The 22528-nt window shown below is 48.3% G+C and overlaps 1 protein-coding gene and 1 long non-coding RNA gene across 3 annotated transcripts in view; one reads left to right on the top strand and one right to left on the bottom strand.

Annotated features, from left to right (window-relative positions):
• The window catches only part of LOC106731982 (uncharacterized), a 102982-nt gene that overhangs the window by 25761 nt on the left and 54693 nt on the right, over window positions 1-22528 (top strand). The window lies entirely within an intron of this gene.
• NWD1 (NACHT and WD repeat domain containing 1) overlaps window positions 1-22528 on the bottom strand; it is a 46019-nt gene that overhangs the window by 11684 nt on the left and 11807 nt on the right. The window contains exons 2-11 of the mRNA XM_075903380.1: window positions 22270-22415; window positions 15791-15876; window positions 14277-14393; window positions 12363-12711; window positions 10815-12093; window positions 10227-10430; window positions 9876-10035; window positions 8413-8530; window positions 7886-8050; window positions 5120-5317 (exon numbers count right to left, since the gene is read on the bottom strand). Coding sequence (XP_075759495.1) covers window positions 5120-5317; window positions 7886-8050; window positions 8413-8530; window positions 9876-10035; window positions 10227-10430; window positions 10815-12093; window positions 12363-12711; window positions 14277-14393; window positions 15791-15876; window positions 22270-22333 — 2740 coding nt within the window. The 5' untranslated portion in view covers window positions 22334-22415. The remainder of the gene's footprint in view (window positions 1-5119; window positions 5318-7885; window positions 8051-8412; window positions 8531-9875; window positions 10036-10226; window positions 10431-10814; window positions 12094-12362; window positions 12712-14276; window positions 14394-15790; window positions 15877-22269; window positions 22416-22528) is intronic.

A 22528-nucleotide genomic window follows, 5' to 3' on the forward strand; every position in this document is an offset into this window, starting at 1 on the left:
TAGTGAAACAGGATTCCGATTTAAAGCCCTAACTCTAATTAGCTGGTATTCCTCCTGCAATGAGGTTTACCAGCTAATTCGATTTAGGGGCTTTAAATTGGAATCCCGTTTCACTGCCACGTGTAGACGCAGGCAGTTACTTTGGGCTAGTCAGCTTCTAAAATGGCAACCGGACGAGAACATGCAAATCAAGCGTGGGATATTTAAATCCCGGGCTTGATTTGCAATTTGTCACCCTCATTAGCCTCCCTAGATCGATCTAGGGGGCTAGTGTCGATGTACCCTTAGGCTACGTCTAGACCGGCATGATTTTCCGCAAATGCTTTTAACGGAAAATTTTTTCCGTTAAAAGCATTTGCGGAAAAGAGCATCTAGATTGGCACGGACGCTTTTCCGCACAAAGCGTCCGTGCCAATCTAGACACAGTTTTGCGCAAGAAAGCCCCAATCGCCATTTTCGCCATCGGGGCTTTTTTGCGCAAAACAGTTTTTAGCTGTCTACACTGGCCCTCTTGCGCAAAAACATTTCCGGAAAAGGGCTTTTGCCCAAACAGGAACTTCAAAGCATTTGCGCAAGAAGCACTGATTTCAGACAGTAGAACGTCAGTGCTTTTGCGCAAAATCAAGCGGCCAGTGTAGACAGCTCGCAAGTTTTTGTGGAAAAACTTGCCAGTCTAGATGCAGCCTCCGAGAACTGCTGCTGTGGTATCCTTTTCCACCTGTGATAACAGCAAGTCTCTTTTGATACAGTCTCCCACAGTATTCTTGCCAGCAAGTTAAAGAAGTATGGATTGGATAAATGTACTGTAAGATAGAAAGAAAGCTGGCTAGATCAGCAGGGTCAGTGGGTAGTGATCAACAACTCAATGTCTTTTTGGTGGTCAGTATCAAGTGGAGCCCCAAAACAGTCAGTTCTAGGACCGGTTTTGTTTAGCTTCTTTATTAATGACCTGGATGAGGGGATGGATTGCACCCTCAGCAAGTTTGCAGATGACACTAAGCGAGGGGGAGAGGTAGATACGCTCGAGGGCAGACATAGGGTCCAGAGTGACATAGACAAATTGGAGGATTGGGCCACAAGAAATCTGATGAGGTTCAACAAGGACAAGTACAGAGTCCTGCACTTGGGACAGAAGAATCCCAAGCATTGGTACAGGCTGGGGACCAACCAGCTGAGTAGTAGTTCTGCAGAAAAGGACCTGGGGGTTACAGTGGATGAGAAGCTGGATATAAGTCAACAGTGTGCCCTTGTAGCCAAGAAGACTAGTGGCATATTAGGTTGCATTAGGAGGAGCACTGCCAGCAGATCCAGAGATGTGATTATTCCCCTTTATTTGGCTCTTGTGAGGCCACATCTGGAGTAGTGTGTCCAGTTCTGGGCCCCCCACTACAAAAAGGATGTGGACACATTGGAGAGTGTCCAGCAGAGGGCAACAAAAATTATTAGGGGCTGGAGCATGTGACCTACGAGGAGAGGCTGAGGGAGTTGGGTCTGTTTAGTTTGCAGAAGCAAAGAGTGAGGGGGGATTTGATAGCAGCCTTCAACTTCCTGAAGGGAGGTTCCAAAGAGGATGGAGAGAGGCTGTTCTCAGTAGTGACAGGTGGCAGAACAAGGAGCAATGGTCTCAAGTTGTGGTGGGAGAGGTCCAGGTTGGATATTAGGAAAAACTATTTCACTAGGAGGGTGGTGAAGCACTGGAATGGGTTACCTAGGGAAGTAGTGGAGTCTCCATCCCTAGAGATTTTTAAGTTTCGACTTGACAAAGCCCTGGCTGGGTTGATTTAGTTGGGATTGGTCCTGCCTAGAGCAGGGGGCTGGACTTGATGGCCTTCTGAGGTCTCTTTCAGCTCTATGGTTCTATGATTCTTCTTAGTGAGGACATGGACATTCACCTTCTCAAAATTGAGTGCCCAGAAATTGACATGTTAGATTTAACTTTATCTGGTAGTGTAAATGTGCTCTGGGAGAGCGGACTCCCACCTCTGGTGCCATGCCAAAACTGTTGTCTTAGGATACACAGCAACACTGTTTCGAAATAACTTAGTCCGCATCTACGCAGCAGGCAGTTTTCAAAATAATGTCAAAATACTGTCAAGCTGGAGGACTTCTTACTTTACTCCAACTCCTGTAACCCTCATTGTACGAAGAGTAAGGGAAGTCGGAGGAAGAGTGCGCTATTTCGAAATAAGTGCTGTGTAAATGCTCCCAATTTCAAAATAAGCTACATATGACATAGCTCAATTTACGTAGCTTATTTCCAGTTAAGCTCTGATGTGTAGACGCACCCTTGAAGTGCTGCCTTCCAGCTGCTAGTGTAGACAAAGCCTAAAGCTTTGGAGTGATAATATCTTGCTGTATTATCTTCTGACCATTCTAAATTTACATACACATTTTAAATGTGTTTTTAATTGAAGGGTGTGTGTGTGTGTGTGTGTGTGTGTGTGTGTGTGTAGTCTTTATATAACAAGTGCTCTATTTCTTAAGTCATCTGCAAAAATCATAAGAGTTTTCCAGTGCCTAAAGACAGTTGCTGTTCAAGTTTCCCATCTCCTCGCCACCAGCAAATCTGAAATGGCACCATGGGACAGGAGTGGCCAAGGGGCTGCAGGAGTGCCATGGCAAGATGCTACCTCCTATGTGACAGCATGAAGCCCACTTTGAACCACATGCTAAACATCAAGCACCACCAGTCACAGCAGCAGCACAGAAGGGTGGCAACACACCATATGCATTGCCATCCCTTCCTTCTCTGCTGCTGCTGGCCGTGGCATTACCTTCAGAGCTGAACGCTCAGCCAGCATTTGCCAGTAACAGGCCACCCTGCCAGTGCTTAATTTGTGTCAGGGCTGAGCTCCAGCTTCTAGCATCTCTTTCATATAAATTAAACCCTCAGAGAGGCAGCAGGGGGAAGCCCAGGGAGCCCATGGGGGCCAGACATAGTGGGGCGTGTGCCAAAATGCAAGTTTGCCCAGGACACCATTTTCCCTAAGGTCTGTGTTTGATTATTTGTGAATACCACTGCACTGGTGCAGTAAAAACAGAAAACAGTCAAATGGAACTGGTGCTAACTTCAACATGAAAGGTGAAATCAGCAGATGGACTCATAATTCCTATGTTTAACAGGCAGAGGAAATACAGAAACTGCCTCATTCCATTATATATACATTAGTGCATTATATATACACATTAGTCTAGTAAAATTCTGCTTCTACAAGACCATTCATTGTCTTGTAAACATCATGCAAAATTATGTAAACACATAGTTTACTAGGCAAATAAACTATGAGCTTTATAATCTTCATCTTGGAGAGAAATCATAGAACACTAGAACTGAAAGGGACCTTGAGAAGTCATCGAGTCCAGTTCTCTGCCCTCATGGCAGAACCAAGAACTGTTTAGATCATCCTTGGTAGATGTTTATCTAACCTGCTCTTAAATATCTCCAGTGAGGGAGATTCCCCAACCTCCCTAGGCAATTTATTCCAGTGCTTAACCATAGTTAGGAAGTTGAACCTCATAGTTAGGAAGTTTTCCCTAATGTCCAACCTAAACCTCCCTTGCTGCAATTTAAGCCCATTGCTTCTCGTCCCCCAGTCCATGGGAATGGGCCATGTGCACCTTGTCACCAGGCTAATGTAATTGTCACATGATCTTTGACCCCCCCACCCCCCCAAACACACGTGATCTGGGTCCATGGCAAAACCTCCCCTGAAATATCCCTCAGCAATTTATTTTCCCCGACCTCAGCCCTCCCCCCGTTCTCCCTTAGCACTCTCCTCCCAGATCTGAGACATCACCTGCTCTGCTCCCACCAACACGCCCCCCTGCCCTGCCCCTACTGACCCCCCACCCCATTTGCCCCTTTCCTCAGGTGTCTCCCTGCCTCACCTTGGCTCCTCTGATTCCTTGTGCCCCTCCCCCTCATCCGCACTTCCTGGAAGCAGATGTGTGCCTAGGCTAACCTTCAAGACTTGAGCGAGCTGGTGCATTACTGGACTGTGTCAGTTATTCAGAAATTATTACATGGAATTAATAATTAGGAATGTTAAATTTAGTTTAATCAACTAATCGATAAGTGGGGGAGCTGCAGTGGGGTTAGCTCCTGGCCCTGCCCCCCGCTCCAACCCAGTGCTGCGTACCAGTCTTTTAAATGCACTAAGAACTGGCAGGCTCTTAATACATTTAAAAGGCTAAAGCGCAGCAGGGAAGACACGGCACAATCCAGGCCAGCTGATTACCCGCTCATGCCAGTTCCCCCCTACTGCACACCAACCTTAAATGTAAATAGGCTGGAGAGCAGTGGCAGGACCCAGCAGGCTCTTAATACATTTAAAAAGCAAAGGCATCTGGGACTGGGCATGAGCAAAAAAATCAGCTGATTCCTAGCTCGCGCCTGGTCCCTGCTACTTCCTTCCCCCTGCAAAGACAGTGCTGGGTGGAACCAGTGTTTAAGCCAGCTCCCTGAGCACCAGTTCCTGCTCCCTCCCCTGCTCTCTGACGGGGCGTGGGGAAGTGACTAGTCAAGGGATTAATCGACTATCCAATAAGCTATTGGATAGTCAACTAGTCACTTACATCCCTATTAATAACTAGAAACAACTAAACTAATATCAGTAAGCCTCGCATACTGTAATGTGCTGCAAAGAAGACCTTAGTTGAATGCCCTATGTGGCGCAATATTCACCTCTGCCTATAGAAGGAGGAACAGTATCCAGGATTTACAACACTGTTAGTGCCCTTCCTGGGGAACGAGGCCATCACTGGTCCTTATACTCAGAAACAGGTCAGGGACCACACATCCAAAATCATGTGTTATCTTACAGGTTAGTTTGAATTCTAATGCCAGTCAGAGTTGCTTGCAGCACCTTCCAGGCTCCCTTTCTGAGGTCTGGTGTTAGTAATAGGCACCATTCTGCTGCCAGATGAGTCACAGAATCACAAATCTGTAAAGTAAACCCACTCTCACCACTCGACTACCTCCTGAAGCTTCTGCACATAGCAAATGTCAGAGATACTGTGGGACAAAGTGTGCCTCAGACGATGGACCATCTCCTATGCTTCTGGTCTCCTTAAGGGGACAGATTTCTGTCCACTCCCTTGCCCTGAGCAAAGGCCTTACCTTTTAGAAATCCAGTGAGTGTCATCTTAAGAAGCCCACCAGGTGGCTGGAGGAATCCACACAGCGGGATAAGAACAGGATGGGGACAGGCATTGAGCCAGCTCATACACTGCTGGCACAGCTTTCCAATTAGGTCAGGATAGGGAAGCATGAAATCATACAGTCTGGCCAGCACCTCAGTGTATATAATACTCACTCCTAAGAGGGAAAGATAAAAGTAATTTTAAAAAGGCTCCGAGCATGTCTGTGAGAGGCCACTGCAGTCATTCAGGATGGAATAAAGTGCATAGACTACCAGTTTATAATAATCTCATGTGAGTTTACCCTTCTTTGGTTAGGTACTCAGATATTTCAGGGATGGATGCAGTATAAAAACTTGGACAGATTTAACTGGGTATTGGAGAATTTCCATTGCAGGGGGCGACGGGAATTGTGATTCTCTCTCTTTAATGGTAACAGGGGTTCCAAGTGGCTAGTCAATGCTGATAGTGAAGGGAGTGTGAAGGAAGGACCCTTTGGATTTGGGGCGAATTACTCTGTTCTAATAAACAAAATGCCTGTTGGTGAAAGCTATAAAAACTTTCCAAAAAAGAAAATTGCAGGTTCTTCCACAGAGATCCAGAGATGCCTATAGGAAACTGGTGCCTGTGGAGGCAGTGGGTGCACGGAAGACTATCTAGAGCAGTGGTATCCAACCTTTCTACACCCAAGATCACCTTTTTAAATGTCAGGGAAAGCCAGCATCTACCCCATCCTTCTACAAAACCCCCACCCATTTCTTGAGGCCCCACCCTCTCCATTCCCTTCTCTCCATCACTTGCTGGCCCCAGCTCTTACTCACTCTCACTGGGTTGAGATCAGAAATGTGGGCTCTGGGATGGGAATGAGGGATTTGGGTGTGGGAAGGGGTAAAAGGTGCATGCTCTGGGAGGGAATTTGAGTGCAGGAGGAGGTAGAGAAGGGGCTGCTGGCTCAAGGAGGGGGCTTCAGGAGAGTGTTGGGGTCAGGTGGAGGGTTGGGGAGTTGAGCAAGCCACAGGCTTGTGGATGTGAGGGTGCAGGAGTTCAGGTTGGGGTATATGAAGGGCTCAGGGCAGGGGGGCTGTGAGTATGATGAGCTCAGGACACAGATTTGCAGCATGTGGATGGTGCAGTAGTGTGGCAGAAAACTGGGGATGTGAGAGGCTTAGGACAGGGGGCTAAGGTGTATGATGGGCTCAAGGTTGAGGTGTATGGGAATACAGGGGTGTAATGATGCCAGATGGGGGCTTGGCCACAACTGGGGGCTAGTTGGCCAGGCTTTATTTTTAAATAAAATATTATTTCCAACACAAATATTTCAGAATTGTCTATTTATGGGAGAGGCGGGGAACCTGTTTTGGGTCAGGATCACTGACCCACAGGGGGGCCGGGGGGGAATCAGGGACCACACAAGTGAGATGAAAAAAAAACCCCTCCAAGCCTCACTGATGTGGCCCCAACTGAGACACCTCCCTCCCCTGGCACCCAAGTCCCCCAGGGGGAGGTTAGGTAGGACTGAGGTTCAAGGCCTAAGACCAGATTAACTCTTCTGGGGTTGCAGGGATAGTAGAATTTATGGGCCCCTCTACACTCTGAGTTGGGGCCAAAAAATGAGGGATCCAATGTGCGGGACAAGGCTGCCGGTGAGTGGGAGAGGGATGGGATGCAGAATCTGTGTGGAAAACAAGGTCCAGGAGTAAGCTGGGGGTAGGTATCTGACCAGGAGGGAGAGGCTGGGTGCTGGTGGGTGTCTGGGCTGGGTGTTGGTGGGGGGGGGGCTGGCAGGGGACAGGAGCAGGGTGCTGGTAGGGCCCTGGGTGGGGGCAGGATCAGGGTGCTGGTGGGGGCCTGGGCAGTGTATAGGTGGGAGTCTAGCCAGGGTACTTGTGGGGGTCTGGGTGAGGGAGGGGGACAGGAACAGCTCCACCAGTACCTGGGGGTCTGACAGCTGTGTGCCAGGTCCAGGAAGCACGTGCACTGTTCCCCTCCTCCCCAAACAGCCAGCACGCTTCCTGAAAAGCTGGGTCTGTCACGTCACCGGGGACTTCTTTCCCCATGCTTCCTGCTTGCATGCATGCAGGGGGAGTAGGAGTCCCGGGATCACACCAGCTCCAACTTCTCAGGAAGCACATAGGAAGGGCATGCTACTGTGGGGAGCAGAGGAAGAGTATGTGCTTCCTGAGAAGTTGGAGCTGGTGTGATCCCCGGACTCCTACTCCCCCCACACAGGAAGGCAGCAGGGGGAAGGAAGCCCCTGGTATTTCAGGGCACACACTGGCTATTTGGGGGAGGGGAAGAGGAGCCCACATGCTTCCTGATATGCCAGCTCTGGTGTACAGCTAGGGGACTTCCCCTCCACACCACAGGAAGCTGGCACTACCTCCATTTTCACAGGAGGTAGTGCCAGTGTGGGCTCCTCCTTGGAGTGGGGGAGAATGACAGGGAGGCTGGGTCACCTCACAATTGATTGGTCATGCCTTCCCTCCCCATCAACCAGTCAATCGCGATAGCTGGGCTGGTGACCGCAGACCTAGGAGGGGGCATGAGAAGGCTCCCCATCTAACAATTAAGATTTCAGCAGGCATCTGGGAGGGTGCAATTCTTGAGTGCTACCACAAGTCACCTATATTAATTGCAATTTCCCAGGAAGAAACTTCCTCTAGGGAGCAAATGTTCTAACCCTGCCCCAGAGAGGATCTACCCATGCCTAGCTGCAGTCCAAACATGGACTAGAATTGGCACTTACCTATATCACCATCTATATAAGCAAGTGCTGGTTTCAAAAGGAGAAGGGTGTCTTGCACAAGATGCAGCTCTGGGCAGTTAATACGTTCATTGCACATAGCAAAGTCATTGACAATGCCCTGAATTCCAGTGGCAACAATTTTACAGATGATCCAGTTCATATTCCCTGCAGAAAAAAGTACTGACCATCAGAGCAAAGAATACTCTTCTCCTGTGATGGTGGAGAGGCCACAAGACCACTCCTATTTCTTTCTGAGCCTAGGAAAGAGCAGGAGCATGGATTTTTATTTCTCCTCATGATTGGAGTGCAAATGATGGGGACTCTGAAATGTGTGGGAGTAACAGCTTGTGAGGAGAATGTATTTTTCTGTTTAAAAGGTTTCCCTCTCAGTTTGACTGTTGATGCAGTTGTCAGGTCCCAGTGCTTTCAGTAGAGAAATGTAACATGAATTGTGATCCTGCACCTCCCTTGCATGCAGCTGCAGGAATGAAGCATGTTCCCTGTCGCACTTTGTCCCTGGCCCTTACCGAGTACATCTTGCTTTAGCTCCTCAATTCTCCCAGCATTGAGTAAGTGAAAAGGCAGTTCACTCAGCTTCCTCCGATTTGCAGTGGTACCAGAGAACCAGAGTGGCTGAGGTGCTACCTGAGAAAGGGAAAAGCAGAAGATGATGAGGCAGTACCCAGATGAGATACACGTAGCAGATTAATTTTAAAAATGCTTCAGTGCTGTATCAAGTGTGGCAAGGGCCCTTCTTCCCCAAGCCACCACTGGGTAGGCCTCCTCCCCTTAGCCCCCCAAGTTAGGGGTTTTGCAGCAGGTCTCAACGGTAGGGAGCCCAGGCCAGGTGCCCACAGGCTCCCTCCTTAGCTGCCTTTACCTAATGCTGGTCAAAATTGTTCTCTCCAGTTTCTTCCTCTCTGCCTTTCCACCACCTTCCTTTCGCCTGCTGAGGCTTTTAAAGGCCTTTAGACAGACAGCAAAGAAGTCAGCCGGCCCCAATTAGCCTGAGCCAGCTCCCTCCCAGCTGCATCTAATTGGGCTGCAATTCTCTGCTTCTCTCACAGGCTGCATCTAAACTGGCAAGTTTTTCCGCAAAAGCACTTGCTTTTGCGCAAAAACTTGCCAGTTGTCTACACCGGCTGCTTGATTTTGCACAAAAACACTGACGTTCTACTGTCCAAAATCAGTGCTTCTTGCACAAATGCTTTGATGTTCCCGTTCAGGCAAAAGCCCTTTGTAGACAGTTAAAAACTGTTTTGCACAAAAAAGCCCCGATGGTGAAAATGGCAATCGGGGCTTTCTTGCTCAAAAGCGCGTCTAGATTTGCACGGACGCTTTTCCGCAAAAAGTGCTTTTGCGGAAAAGCGTCCATGCCAATCTAGATGCTCTTTTCCGCAAATGCTTTTAACGGAAAAATGTTTCCATTAAAAGCATTTGTGGAAAATCATGCCAGTCTAGACACAGCCACAGGGTTTTTCCCTTTTGGGGCTGCCTTTTCCCCTCTCTGCAGCAGCTCCCTGGCCTGACTTTGTCACACAAGTCATGGTGTGACTTCCATGCCACAGCCTGAGTGACATGCCACTTGCAGCAATACTGCACCAGGGGCATAGCAGAGCCATCAGGAAAGCTGATACAGGCCTATTCCCTGTTAAGTGGGGTTATCAATGATAGACAAAGGGGTGTAGATAAAACAAAAGCCACCCACCAATATTCTGTCCTAAATCTCAGTACTCACTGGTCCCACCGCCTGCCCTGCAGTGGGAGAGTGCAGGCCCTTTGTTCCAGACCGTGGGAGCAGTGTTCCCGGAAAGCTGGGCACTTGTGCAGCTGCTCAGGAGAGATTCTGATACTGCCCAGCTGATTACCAGAGCACCCACAGCTAGGATTTTTGTTTCTACTGGTGATGTACATAAATTTATTCCACACATGGATGGAAAATATTAGAGGAAACACTGAAGTACCAAGAATGCTTGCTGAGGTGTCTCACCTTCCTGTCAGCATTCAGAGATTTGCCAAGAAGTGGTAGCGTAAGAGGCTTCTTCACGCCCCAGCTCCAAGTCCCCCTGAAGAAATCTGCTAGGAGCAAGTGACGCTTGGTTTGGTCTTGGGCCAGTAGATAACGATTCTTTACCACTTCAGTGAACTGTCTGAGAGAGGAAAGAAATAGCAGAGACACTGAGATAGGGATCAAGGGAGCAGGGTTCCCATGAGCCTCAGCGCTGATGGGAATGGACAGTAGAGCTGAGACAGGGATCCTAAGCTGGAACCCCACACAGCCAGCAAGGGGACATCCCTCACGCAGGTGTTTATGTTTCCGCATCCTGTGTCCCTGCAGTACCTGTGAGCAAGGCCAAGAAGTGTAAAGCCGTCTGCCTGCCTCTCTGCCAAGCACTCTCCAATGTCACGGCGCAGTCGTGCCCACAGCAGAGGAGGAAAGCGCAGGATGGTTTTACATGGAGGAGAGCAGTGCTGGTAAATCTCAGAGAGAACTTCGTCATCCAGGGACAAGATATCCTTCAGCTCTGCATCTGATAGCCCATTCCTGATTTGGGAAATGACAGTGGGAGACATTAGCCCTCTCCTTCCCACTGTGTGCATTAGCAGAGTGAGCAGTGTATTTTCACCTCTCTCAGCATATCTCCATTCTCCAGCTGGCTCCAAACAACCATCCCACCAGGAAATCCACCAAGCTGCTGTTCACAGGGACTCCATCTCTGGGCAAGGCAGTCTTAGCTGAGAGGAGCACTGGACACCAGAGGCCAGATAGAGCCATCATGGCAAGTGAGAGAAAGAAGCTTGTGCTTACCAAATGCACATTCACAAGCTGAAGAAGCTTAGAGCTTTTGTTTAGTTATTGAGATTTCCCCGCACAAAGGAGCAGTCAGATGGTGCAGAATGCTCCCAGAGAAGGAATGGTAGCACTTACCGTGAGGAGGCAATATAGCCCAGCATATGTGCCACCAAGACCATGCCATGCAGCTTTTCCAGCCGTCTGCACAGATGGTGCATGGCTTCCTGGGCTGTGGTAGCAATTGTCAGTGCTGAGGGCAGAGTGTAGGATGCCCATCTCCTGGCCTCATTGAAGACTATCTTCAATAGCAGGGCATGCCCACCCTGAGGGAAGCTGTGCTGGAGAACAGTCTGCTGAGCTGGGCTTAGCTTCCGTCTCACTGATGCCAGCAGCACCTCCAACATCTTCCCACCTTCCTCTCTGGATAATGGACCCACTTCAAAGTAGGCCTCGGGCGCAGACATGGTCTCTTGGAGAGTTTCCAGAATCCCATGCTCTGCTGGGGACGTGGAGATAACGATGTGAACCTTTGGGGGACAGTCTTTAGGCAGCCAGCAGAGTCTGTGGGCACCGTCAGTAGGGCTTAGCTGGTCCACAGAGTCAAAGAACAACACCAGTGACTGCCTACCAAAGTGAGAGACAGCGAGCAGGAGGTTATGGAAAAACAGGATTAAATCACTGCAAGCCTGTGTAGCCTGGACAGGAAGAGGTGGCAAGCCAAATGCTAAACACACCTGGAAACAAATGTCCCTTAGTAAGCTATGAATTGCAGAGCTAAGCTGGGATGTCCCCAACTGGCGAATTACCACTACAGTCTCCTGCCCCAGGAGAGTCCGCACTTGCTCAGACAGTTTACACATCAGGGCTGTCTTTCCACAGCCTGGAAGCCCATAGAGAGTGAGGGGTGTGTGGACCTGCTCATCACTCTGTCTGATGCTTTGTAAAATGTTATCCAGTAAGTCCTGCCTCCCACAGAACACTCTGCAGCTCTCCAAGCACAGCTTCATGTGGTGGCTCAACTCCTGCAAAAACCCCTCTGGCTCCTCGCTGCCTTTCCCTCGGTATCGGAGACTTTCCAGGATCTGGTGATTGGTGGCAGTAATGAATTGTTCACACAGCTCATTCAGGTACTTGGTATACCCCTTGTTTTGGGGATTCCCAGGGTATACATTCCGTGGGACTGTGTGCACTTTGAGGTGCTGGGGGTAATGGCTTGCAATTTTTGCCTTGAGGCTGCGGAGAAGCTGTTGGGCTTCATTGTCCAGGCTGCCGTTTTCCTCTGTATCCACCGGCTGTGTGCTTGTCTCTTCCAGCAAGTGTTTGTCAAGGCCCTCAACCTCTCTGAGGAATATGGAAGCAGCCACATCAGTCTCTTGGGTATTGAGGAGGCTGTGTTCAATCTCCCACTCTGTCTCTACAAAAGTAGGGAGAGGTGAAGAACATTCATGTCCTACAAAGAGCAAAGGAGAAGCCGGACCCTAAAGCAGCCCAGCACACTCCTGGCCACTCACACTGCACCTTAAGAGCAGCTAGCGAGCTAGCACATTGCCCCCCACCCTCACCACAACCTAATGGTGACTCAAAATGAAGTTAAAGGCCCATCTTCTCTTGAAAGAAGGCAAAGCCAGGGTGCAGGGGGAGCGTCCTGCTTGGCCATGGCCATTGTCTCAGTTTGGGGCTCACCTGATTTGTTATAGCGATGCCTTTGCTCATGGCTGATGAGTCCCTGCTTCTCTGCTTTCCAGGCTGCCAGGCGCAGTGCCGAGGCCAAGTCTTTCTCCATGCTCCTCCAGACCTCCACATTCTCCTGGTGCTGAGCCTGGTTGGCAGCAGGGTGGCTGTGGGGCAGGTGGTCAGTAATTGGCTGCAGGACATACATGGAAGGAATGGCGTTCTCATCCTTCCAGTACCAAAATGTCAGGAGATGTGTGGCAGTGGGGTCCCCTGTCAGCTGTGCAATCAGGGCCTCAAACTCCTCCTCTTCAATAAGACGGGGGATGGGTCTGTGTCCATAGTGATTTCCAAGCAGCCCCTGCAGTGGAGAAACCAGAAAAAAACATCATGCTCACCAGCAACATTATCTGCAGGCAAATGGGGGAACCCCATTCTCCGAGGTAAGCAGAAATGAAGGCCTGAGGCCCTGAGAGCAGCACGAGGCTTGTGCCTGGGAGCTGGGGAACTGGGAGCTGTGGCCCTGAGAGCTGGACTGTGCCTAAGACTCTGACCGATGGATTGGGCCTCAGGCTGAGGACTGGGGAGCCAGACCCATAGCGGGAAGCAGTCTGGACATGGCTGCTCGGTTATGAAATTACCTGATTGTCACTAGGGGCATCCGTAGAGTACAACATAGAGCAGCGAAAGGGAGCGTCTGAACTGTCAGAGCAGAGCACTGAGCACGCTCCTCTAGGGCACACACAGTAACCTCGTGCTGAGGTTCTAATTGACTCTCTCTGAGACCTGGCTGGCTTTGAAGACAGGAGACTCTTTGGGAAATCAGATGCACCTCACACAACTGCCTAATGACTTATTTACTTGCCTGCAGGTCTCACCAGAGCAGGGTCCTCCCCAGGGCCATGCCCTTACCAGGATGGGGATCTTGCTAGTGCACGTCTCTCTGTTCTGTCCTTATTTTTTGAGGAGCAATGTTAGTTTGAACTAAGGGGTTTGGTTCAAACTAACGCGTCCCGGTGCGCACTTTCACTTTAGAAACAGCTGTTGAGCGGAGTAACGTGCCGGCGAGATCATGTTAATGAAGCACGAGATATTTAAATCCCCACTTCATTAGCAATTTCTGTCACCTACATTTGCATCCCTATTTCGAACTAGGGAGCAAGTGTAGACGTACCCCCAGAGTCTGAGGTGCTGTGCAGGGGAGAGAGCTCTTGAAGTGATCGATGGCATGTCCATCCCCCTCTGTCTGACTCCTAGCTCTGGCTAATGCAGTCCTCTTCCCTACAGCCCATTATCTCCAATGCTGTAGTTCTGCTCCCCAAAACAGCCCACGTCTTCAGAGCTGGCCTTGACATGTGCCATGTATGTACCTTTGGGAGCAAACCCCACCTGGTGAAAGACTTCTGAAGCCTTTTCCCCCCAAGTAATGACAAGCACCCTGATCATCTCTCTGTGGGTATGGCTACACTGGGAGAAGGGGGAGGGTTCGAAGAAGGTATGCAAATTGTGCTCGCATTTGCATATCTTCTTTCTTTTTTTTTTCCGGAAGAGGATTTTCCAATATTTGGCCTGTCTACATGGGGCCAAATGTAAGAAATAAACTCTCTTTCGAAAGCCCCCTGTACACCTCATTTTACGAGGAATAAGGGGGCTTCCAAAAGAGGGGTTTTTCCGACATTTAGCCCTGTGTAGATGGGCCAAATATCGGAAAATCCTCTTCCAGAAAAAAAAACAGAAGAAGATATGCAAATGCAAGCACAATTTGCATACCTTCTTCAAACCCCGCCCCCCCCAAAAGTGTAGCCATACTCTGTGTTGCTAAAATACTCCTGCACTTCCACATGAGCTCAGTAAGTTATGGATGTATGGCCAACCCCATATATCTTCCTTGATAGTGGGGTCTAAGTATGCACCTTTTGTACTTACGATAAAACTGGGACCCACTGACAGTTCCTGGCAGGATTTAATCTCCTCCAGACAGAGTTGTGTGCTCATGTGATCAATGTCTATAACGTCACAAACACCCCATCTCAAGTCAATTACCTGCAGAACAGCAAAAAAGCACAAGCTTCACAGCGAGCACAAAGAGAATAATTCACATCATCAGAAAATGGCAGTGATATGGAAGGACAAAGCTGCCCCATTGCTTTAATTTCATAAAGCTGAAATCAACCAGGCCCATGTGATGTAATGACTAGAAACTTGGGAGAGGTATAGAAGCATGTAATTTCTTGCCAGGGATACCCATAAAGAAGCGCAAATTTGGGAATTTGAACCATAGGCACAGCAACTTGGCATGTGACTCATACAGTTTTGTTCCAGTCGAGGAAACTTGTTAATCTGAGGGATGTTTCTTACAATATTTATATACTGCTGCCTCTATGGTGGCATTCTCAGAAATGCTTCCAGTTCCACGCTCAGGGCCAGCTGGGCAGGCAGAGCTTCAGAGTCTCAATGTGTGGAAGAGATGATGGTGTAGAGAGGAGGGAGTTAGATTTATAAGGAATTGGGGAAACCTTTGGGATAGGGGGAGCTTATACAGGAAGAATGGACAACCACCTAAACCAAAGTGGATCCAGACTGCTGACACTTAATATTAAAAAGGTTGCAGTTTTTAAACTAAGAGATGGGGGAAAGCCGATTGGTGCAGAGGAGCATGTGGATCGGACAGAGACTTCTCTTAAAAGAGAGTCTTTTAATAGCGATTCTCTAGGTTTTAGTCAGGAAGAGAGAATGGAAGAGGATAAAGTATGGGCCAGATCAGATGAGAAACATTCACATAAAAATAATCTGACACACTAGAAAAGGGCAGACAAATAAACAGAGACAAGTTTTTAAAGTGCTTGTACACAAATGCTAAAAGTCTAAATAATAAGATGGGTGAACTAGAGTGCCCCATCCCCTTGCCAGAGCTTCCTCCTGTGTGCAATGCCCCTTTTCTGCACTCACTGGCTGTGTCTAGACTGCATCCCTTTTCTGTAAAAGGGATGCAAATTAGACACATCGCAATTGCAAACGAAGCGGGGATTTAAATCCCCCCTGCTTCATTTGCATAAACATGGCTGCCGCTTTTCCCGGTTCGGAGCTTTGCCGGAAAAAAGCACCAGTCTAGACGCGGATCTTTCGGAAAATAAAGCCTTTTCCGAAAGATCCCTTATTCCTCTTAAAATAAGAAAGAAGGGATCTTTCGGAAAAGGCAGCAGCTCCTGTCTGTGGACAGAGAGCCCAGGCAGGCAGCCATTCTGCACGGGGAGTTGGTTTTTAAACTGGCTCACCTCACAGACTGGCTCTTGCTTGGCACCCCACGCTGCTGTGGTGGAGGCTCCCCAGAAGTGGGACCAGATTGCACTGGCTGCCAGCTCCTCCCCCAGGGACTATAGAATAGTCAAGTAACCACTAAGAATTCATACTAAACTAAACTAAAAAGTAAAATAGTTTACCTCAAACATTAAGCTGTGCTTCTGACAGAAGGCCTGGATTTCAGGGTATGCTGCCTCAAGCAGGATCTCTCTTTCTGTAGCCATGTCTGCAAAGAAGAACATAAGAACGGCCATACTGGGTCAGACCAAAGGTCCATCTAGTTCAGTATCCTGTTTTCTGTCAGGGGCCAATGCCAGTTGCTTCAGAGAAAATAAACACATGAAGGATTTGTGAAGCACCACAACAAAAGTTAGTAATCTAGTTGTATGTATTCCCTCCCCTACCTGTACTAGAATGGTTGTCAAATCCCACTCACATCTGGGACTGATCAGCCCCTCTGTTGGCCACCTCTCTAGAAAAGCCACAGCAAAGAGCCATGCCCATGGGGCAGAGCTATATTTGTGAAACTTCTGTGGCTGATGCCCCTGCTGTGAAACGAGGGCTCTCCAGAACTGTCAGTGCAGCTCTTTGTAATGGCATCATATCCACAGAATGAACCCAAGCAAGAGAGAAAGTGAAAAGGAACAAGGATGTGATGTTTAGGGAAATCTATGTACAACTTATAAATACTAGTTGATTTAATTAAATTACTGTGTCATTGAGTTACTCAGTCTATTTGGATAAAGTAGGTAAGATTACATATTTTCTTGGACCGACATGGCTACAATGACATGCATAAAGTAGATCCTACTAAATTCGTGCTCCATTTTGGTCAAATTCAGTCAAGATTTTAAAATTTGGGAATGTTATTTCAGTTGCTAAAATCTGAAATGTCCTGGTGTAATTGCAGAGGTGCGCCTCCTGATCCAGAAAGGAGTTGAGGAGGGCAGGTTGCAAGGTTATTGTAAGGGGGTTATGGTACTGCTACCCTTCTGCGCTACTGCAGGTGGCAGCGTTGCCTTCAGAGTGGAACAGCTGGAGAATGGTGGCTGCCAGTTGGGATCCCACCTCAGAAGGCAGAGCTGCTGTCAGCAGCAGCAGTGCAGAAATAATTATGACATCATATGGTATTGATAGCCTTACTTCTGTGCAGCTGCCTGCAGAGCTGGGCCCTCAGAAAGCAGCCACCAGTCTCCGGCCACCCACCTCCGAAGACCGCAGTGCAGAAGAAAGGGCATCATGGTATGGTATTGCCATCCTTCTGCATTGCTGCTGGTGACTCTGAAAGTAGCACAGATGTGAGGGTGACAATACTGCATCCCCCTCTAACCTTGCACCTCCACCACAACTGTCTTTTAGGCCAGAACCCTCAGTTTGAGAAATATTGATCTCCCCCATGAAATTATACAGTAAAACACACAAATGCAGATTTCATGATGAGACATCAGATTTTACAGTCTGTGATGCGTTTTTCATGGCAGAGAATTTGGTAAGTCCCTAACAGTAAGTGTATGTAGAGTAAGTCACCTGCTGTCAGGGACTGTGCTGCATATCTCCCAAACTAGGGACAATGGAGAGTTGTTAAACCTAGATGGCTCCCATTAGGACAACGCCTGAGTTAAACCAATTTTCTCTGACTGCTGTGCAGTAGGATGGGTTCTAGAGGGTGGACAATCCCTAACCAAGAGAACAAAAAGGCCAGATATTAGTGCTGTGTCTTAAAATTTAGAGGTCTTGAGAGGGGAGACTCAGGACATGTCTAAATTACATCCCTCTTTCAAAAGAGGTATGTAAATTAGACAGATTGAAATTGCAAATGAAGCCGGGATTTGAATTTCCCATGCTTCATTTGCATAATGGCAGCCCCGCGTTCTTTTGAAAACAGGTCTTTTGAAAGTGAAACTGCTGTCTAGATGTGTCTAGAACTCTTTTTCGAAAGCTCCTGTACTCCTCATTTTTTTGACGAGGATTTTGAAAAAAAAACGCATCTAGACAGCGATTTCACTTTTGAAATACCCGTTTTCAAAAGACTGCGCAGCCGCCATTATGCAAATGAAGCGCGGGAAATTCAAATACCGGCTTCATTTGCAATTTCGATCTGTCTAATTTACATCCCTCTTTCGAAAGAGGGATGTAGTCTAGACATAGCGTCTCAGCATAATGGAAGCTTGGGAAGGAGAGAGGCACATAGGGGCATGCTTTCATAGCTCAGGGTGCTTTTAACTGCAGAACCAATTAAAGAGGAGGGAACCGGCCTCAAAGGAAATGTAGATTTCATGTTTCAGGGGATAAGCCATGCACAAGAGAGGGGAATAGCACCAAAAGTGGCAGGGAGAGGAGGTAGAGAAATGCATCCGGTTGTATTGTTCTTTTGTCTACGTATTTCTTAAGCTAGCTAAAGTAGAAGTGCTTGTTTTTGTATACCCTTGCAAAGCCAGAGTGTCCTTCTGTTTCCACTGTCTTGTCTCTGTATGGGAAAATTGTAAACAAGAGTGTGCAAACAGTTGGAGCCTGAGAAAGGTTGTGTATAAGCTACTGGAGAGTCTGGGTATGTCTACACAGCAAAGTTATTTCGAAATAACTTTCCTAGCATCGACACAGCCAAACCGCTATTTCGAAATTAATTCGAAATAGCGGAGCACTTATTTTGAATGTGGTAAACCTCATTCCACGAGGAATAACGCCAAATTCGAAAGAGCTATTTCAAAATAAGTGCTGTGTAGACACTTATATCGAAATAGGGGGTCTCCAGCCTTCCCAGGGTGCCCTGGTGGCCACTCCAGCCTCAACCAAGAACACTCCTCTCCCTCCCCTCTCCCGGAGCCCTTAAAGGGGTAGACTCTGGCCACAGTGCCTGTGCCAGCTCCAAGCCTGCCAGCCCAGAGCCAGCAGTCACTGCCCCTGACCCAGTGGCCCCAAAACATGAGCCAGCAAGCCACTGGCAGCCAGCCCTCCACCGCTCCCCAGGAGCAGTCTGCCAGCTCCCAGGAGCCTGCCAGGGCCCAGAGAAGGCGGGCACCTTCCTGGTCCAGGGTGGAGATCATGGACCTTATTCAGGTTTGGGAGGGATGCCCCCAGTGTCCATGATCTCTGCACGAGATGGAGGAACGCGGCCGTCTGTGGCAGGATAGCTGCCAGCCCGGCCACCAAAGGCCACATGTGAACCCAGGAGCAGCTTTGCATGACAATCAAGTTGGTCCGATGAGACCCCCAACCCTGAGCCCTGAGCTTCCCCTCCCCCTTCTTCCCCTTGCTTCCCCCTTCCAGCTCCCTCCTCCCAGGTTTCCCCCTCCCCTCTCCCACCCTCTCTTCTCTCCTCTCCCACCTCTTTTCCCCAGTTTCACCAGAGTTTCATTCCCCCCCCCCCCAGTTTTGTTAAATAAAGAGAGTTTGTGTTCAGGAAAATACGTGTATTTTATTTGACATCAGGAAGGGGGGGCTAGGAAGGGGTAAGTGGAAGGACGTGAGGGAGGAATGAGGCACAAGCCCCCAGTGGGGAAAACCAGGGAGGCTTTTAGTGCTCCTCAGGATGGAAGCTCTCCCGCAGGGCCTCCTGGATACTGACAGCTCCCCAATGGACCTCCCGGATTGCAGTCTGCAGAAAGTGCAGCCAGGCTCACAGTAACGCGTCCAAGAGAAGCACCAGAGTGCCCAGGAGCAGCTCCGGCTCCATGTTGCAGAGTGCTGTGGTGTCCCGAGTGAGGGCAACCAGAATACGCAGAGACAAAATGCTTTGCTGTCCCTCATCGAGGTAGGCAAGCAAGCAAGGAAAGCTGAGAACCGGCTGTCATGGGGGGGAGGTCCCTTTAAGCACAGGCCTTAGATAGCCTCAGGCAGCAGCCACACAAAGTACCTCCTGACCTAATGCCCTGCCGTACCTGGTTCTGGCTGTCCTTAAATGTGATTCAGCGTCCACTCAGTGTAACGCTATTTCGAAATGCATTTTGTATGTAGATGCGTTATTTTGAAATAACTTATTTTGAATTAACTATTTCAAAATAAGATATTTCAAAATAACGCTGTAGTGTAGACATACCCTCTGGGAATTGAGCTCTAGTCCTGGGGCCATGAAGTACCATTTCTATGAAAGGTTAACAAACAAAACCCTGTGCCTAGGAGGGGTACCATAACAGCCAAAGAAAGAGACTGTGCTGCAATTTACTTTGACCAAGGGAGAAGCAAACAGGTGTAGCATCTTGGAATCCAAACATAGCAGCCTGATTAGGTCCAACTGAAAACCAAAGAGCAAATAGGAGAAAGATAGGAACAGTCACAACCACATATGAATCCCTTACCCCACACAATACACTGCACATTCAAGCTACATTTAGACTACAGATGTCTTTCAGATTAAGCTATTTTTGGAAGAGATCTTCTGCAAAAACTTCTTCTGAAAAAGCGTGTCTACACTGCAAAAGTGCATTGTAGCCAGACAGGAACCCCCCTGTAACATCCATTTTTGCTTGCCTATAGCATGCAGGGCACACAGAGCAGTAAAAACCTTGGAGCAGGAGGCTCAGGATATGCAGGATGCTGTGACCATGAATGGCTGTAAACAGAGATATGCCAATTGCTGACCAAGAGGCTGCTGAGGAGTGCCCTTGACTAAAACCCATATTTATACGAACACACAGCTGTCCACGGGGGGAGGAATCTCTCGCCCAGTAAAAAAATGTCTAGTACTCACAATTTAGTTATCACTCTTGCAAGTGTAAATTAAGTTGAAACTTGCTTGTAAGAACTGGCGCCACAAAACGGAACAGTACAATTTGGCATCTTAAGATAAGAAAGACGATACGGGCCCTCAGGGGTATAAAGATGGGTCCAGCAGCACATTTACTCTGAGTGTCAATCTACCATCTATCTACTGGTGGGGTTAGGTGTTTGACCTCCCAAGGTTCCACAGGGACGCCCACCTCATATTCGTCTTTCCTAGGAATTGAGGGACCGGCCCTGGCTTGACCCGCTGGAGTTGAGAGGCACAGAAAGAGGTAAAAATTGTACCTGGATGTGGTCCTTTGTCTTAAGTGTACACATAGGCTACGTCTACATTGGCCTCTATTACGGAATAGGGATGCAAATGTAGAACTTTGGAAGAGGCAAATGCGCGGGGGATTTAAATATCCCCCGCGGCATTTGCATTTTCATGGCCGCAAGTAGGAATAAGAGATCCTCCGGAATAGGGCTTTATTCCGGAGGATCGCGCCAGTCTGGACGCTTTTCTCCGGCTTATCTCCAAGCCGGAAAAAAGCGGCAGCCATGAAAATGCAAATGCCGCGGGGGATATTTAAATCCCCCGTGCATTTGCCTCTTCCAAAGTTCTACATTAGCATGCCTATTCCATAATAGGTGGCCAGTGTAGACACAGCCATAGACTTAGAGCTCTTTAAAGATTAAGCTGTCACTTGGTACCATTATTTCTATTTTCATCTTTATTTTCTTTGTAACCATTTTTAAGATCTATATTTGCTAGCAGTTAAGAAATAGAGCAATAGCCATTGTAACCATATGATTTATAAGCTTCTTTAATAAACCTGTAACTGCTTAAGTTTTTAACCTGACTCCTTCAGTTGCTGTAACAGAACCAAGCACAATTTAAAAGAACTTCAGCCGGTCATAAGGGACAGGTATAGGAGGAGCTTGGGCATTTGGATCGTGTCACTCCCAGGTGACAGATCCTATGGGGCATCTCTCAGTCTTCCCTAGACTGACTGCTGTAAAAGGATCCTGTATCCTAGCAGCTAAAATCTGAGATGTAATAAACTCTTCCTATAAACTCAGGGCGTCTGTCAGCCTGTTGGCTGCCCTCCGCGATGGGACCCCGGTCCTAGCGGTAAAGTCACAGACATTAAACCTTTTCTCGGTAACACACGTACACACACACACACACTGCCCTGACATGCATCGAAAAAGCAATCTGCTTTTTCGAAAGAGAGTGTCCAGACTGAATGGACACTCTCTCGCATGTAAACTGTGATTGCTATGGATGGAATGGCCACCAGGACACCTGTGCTTTTTCCTCTTTCCTCTTCTTCCAAAAGAACTCCTTCTTCCCTGTCCACACATGCCTTTTTGCAAAAGAGCTCTTCCGGAAAAAGCCTTCTTCTTCATAGAATGAGGATTACCAATGCCGGAAAAACCCCTCTGTTCTTTCGATTTTCTTGCTGAAGAACACAATTGCAGTGTGGACGTTCCTCAAGTTTTGTCGGAAAAATGGCCATTTTTCTGACAAAACTCTGTGGTGTAGATATACCCCCACAGCCCTGCCTTTCACACACATTCATGCATATCCACTCTTCATGTGTTCAAGCATTCACACTCCCACCCATGCTCTCATGTGCAAGCACATACACACACGTTGTTCCATGTAATGTTCTCCTCTCTACAATGAACCAAATTCAGGGGACCCATTGCATGTAGCCTCCCTACAGTCACTTGAAAGTCAGCCTTGTGCACCACCCAGCATCTCTTGGCTCTTTGCACAATACAATGTGTTGCAGGCTGACCCTGTCTGTACTGGCAATACCATTAGTGCCAGAATCTTACTCTCTCAGACACCAGCTGCATACCCAGGCTGACAAAAGCATTTGTCGTTTCCAGCACATCACAGCTTACTTACCTGAGGAAGCTGAGCTGATGAAGATTCGGACCAGACTGGATGGCTGGAAGGGCAAAGAGACCATTTTACCCTGGAGAAACTCTCGACATGTGTCCGGGCTGAGGCAGCTGAGGCTTATGCTGGTGTTTTCACTCTCTGACTTCTCCCTTGGAGAGGACATTGCTCTTTACAGAAGAATATTTCAAACAAGTGGCAGAAACGAGACCTGGCAAGTGGCTCTAATAAGCGAGTCGCATACTTGGAACCTTCCTCATCAAGA

Source organism: Pelodiscus sinensis, chromosome 19 (genome assembly GCF_049634645.1).
Source record: "Pelodiscus sinensis isolate JC-2024 chromosome 19, ASM4963464v1, whole genome shotgun sequence".
NCBI lineage: Eukaryota > Metazoa > Chordata > Testudines > Trionychidae > Pelodiscus > Pelodiscus sinensis.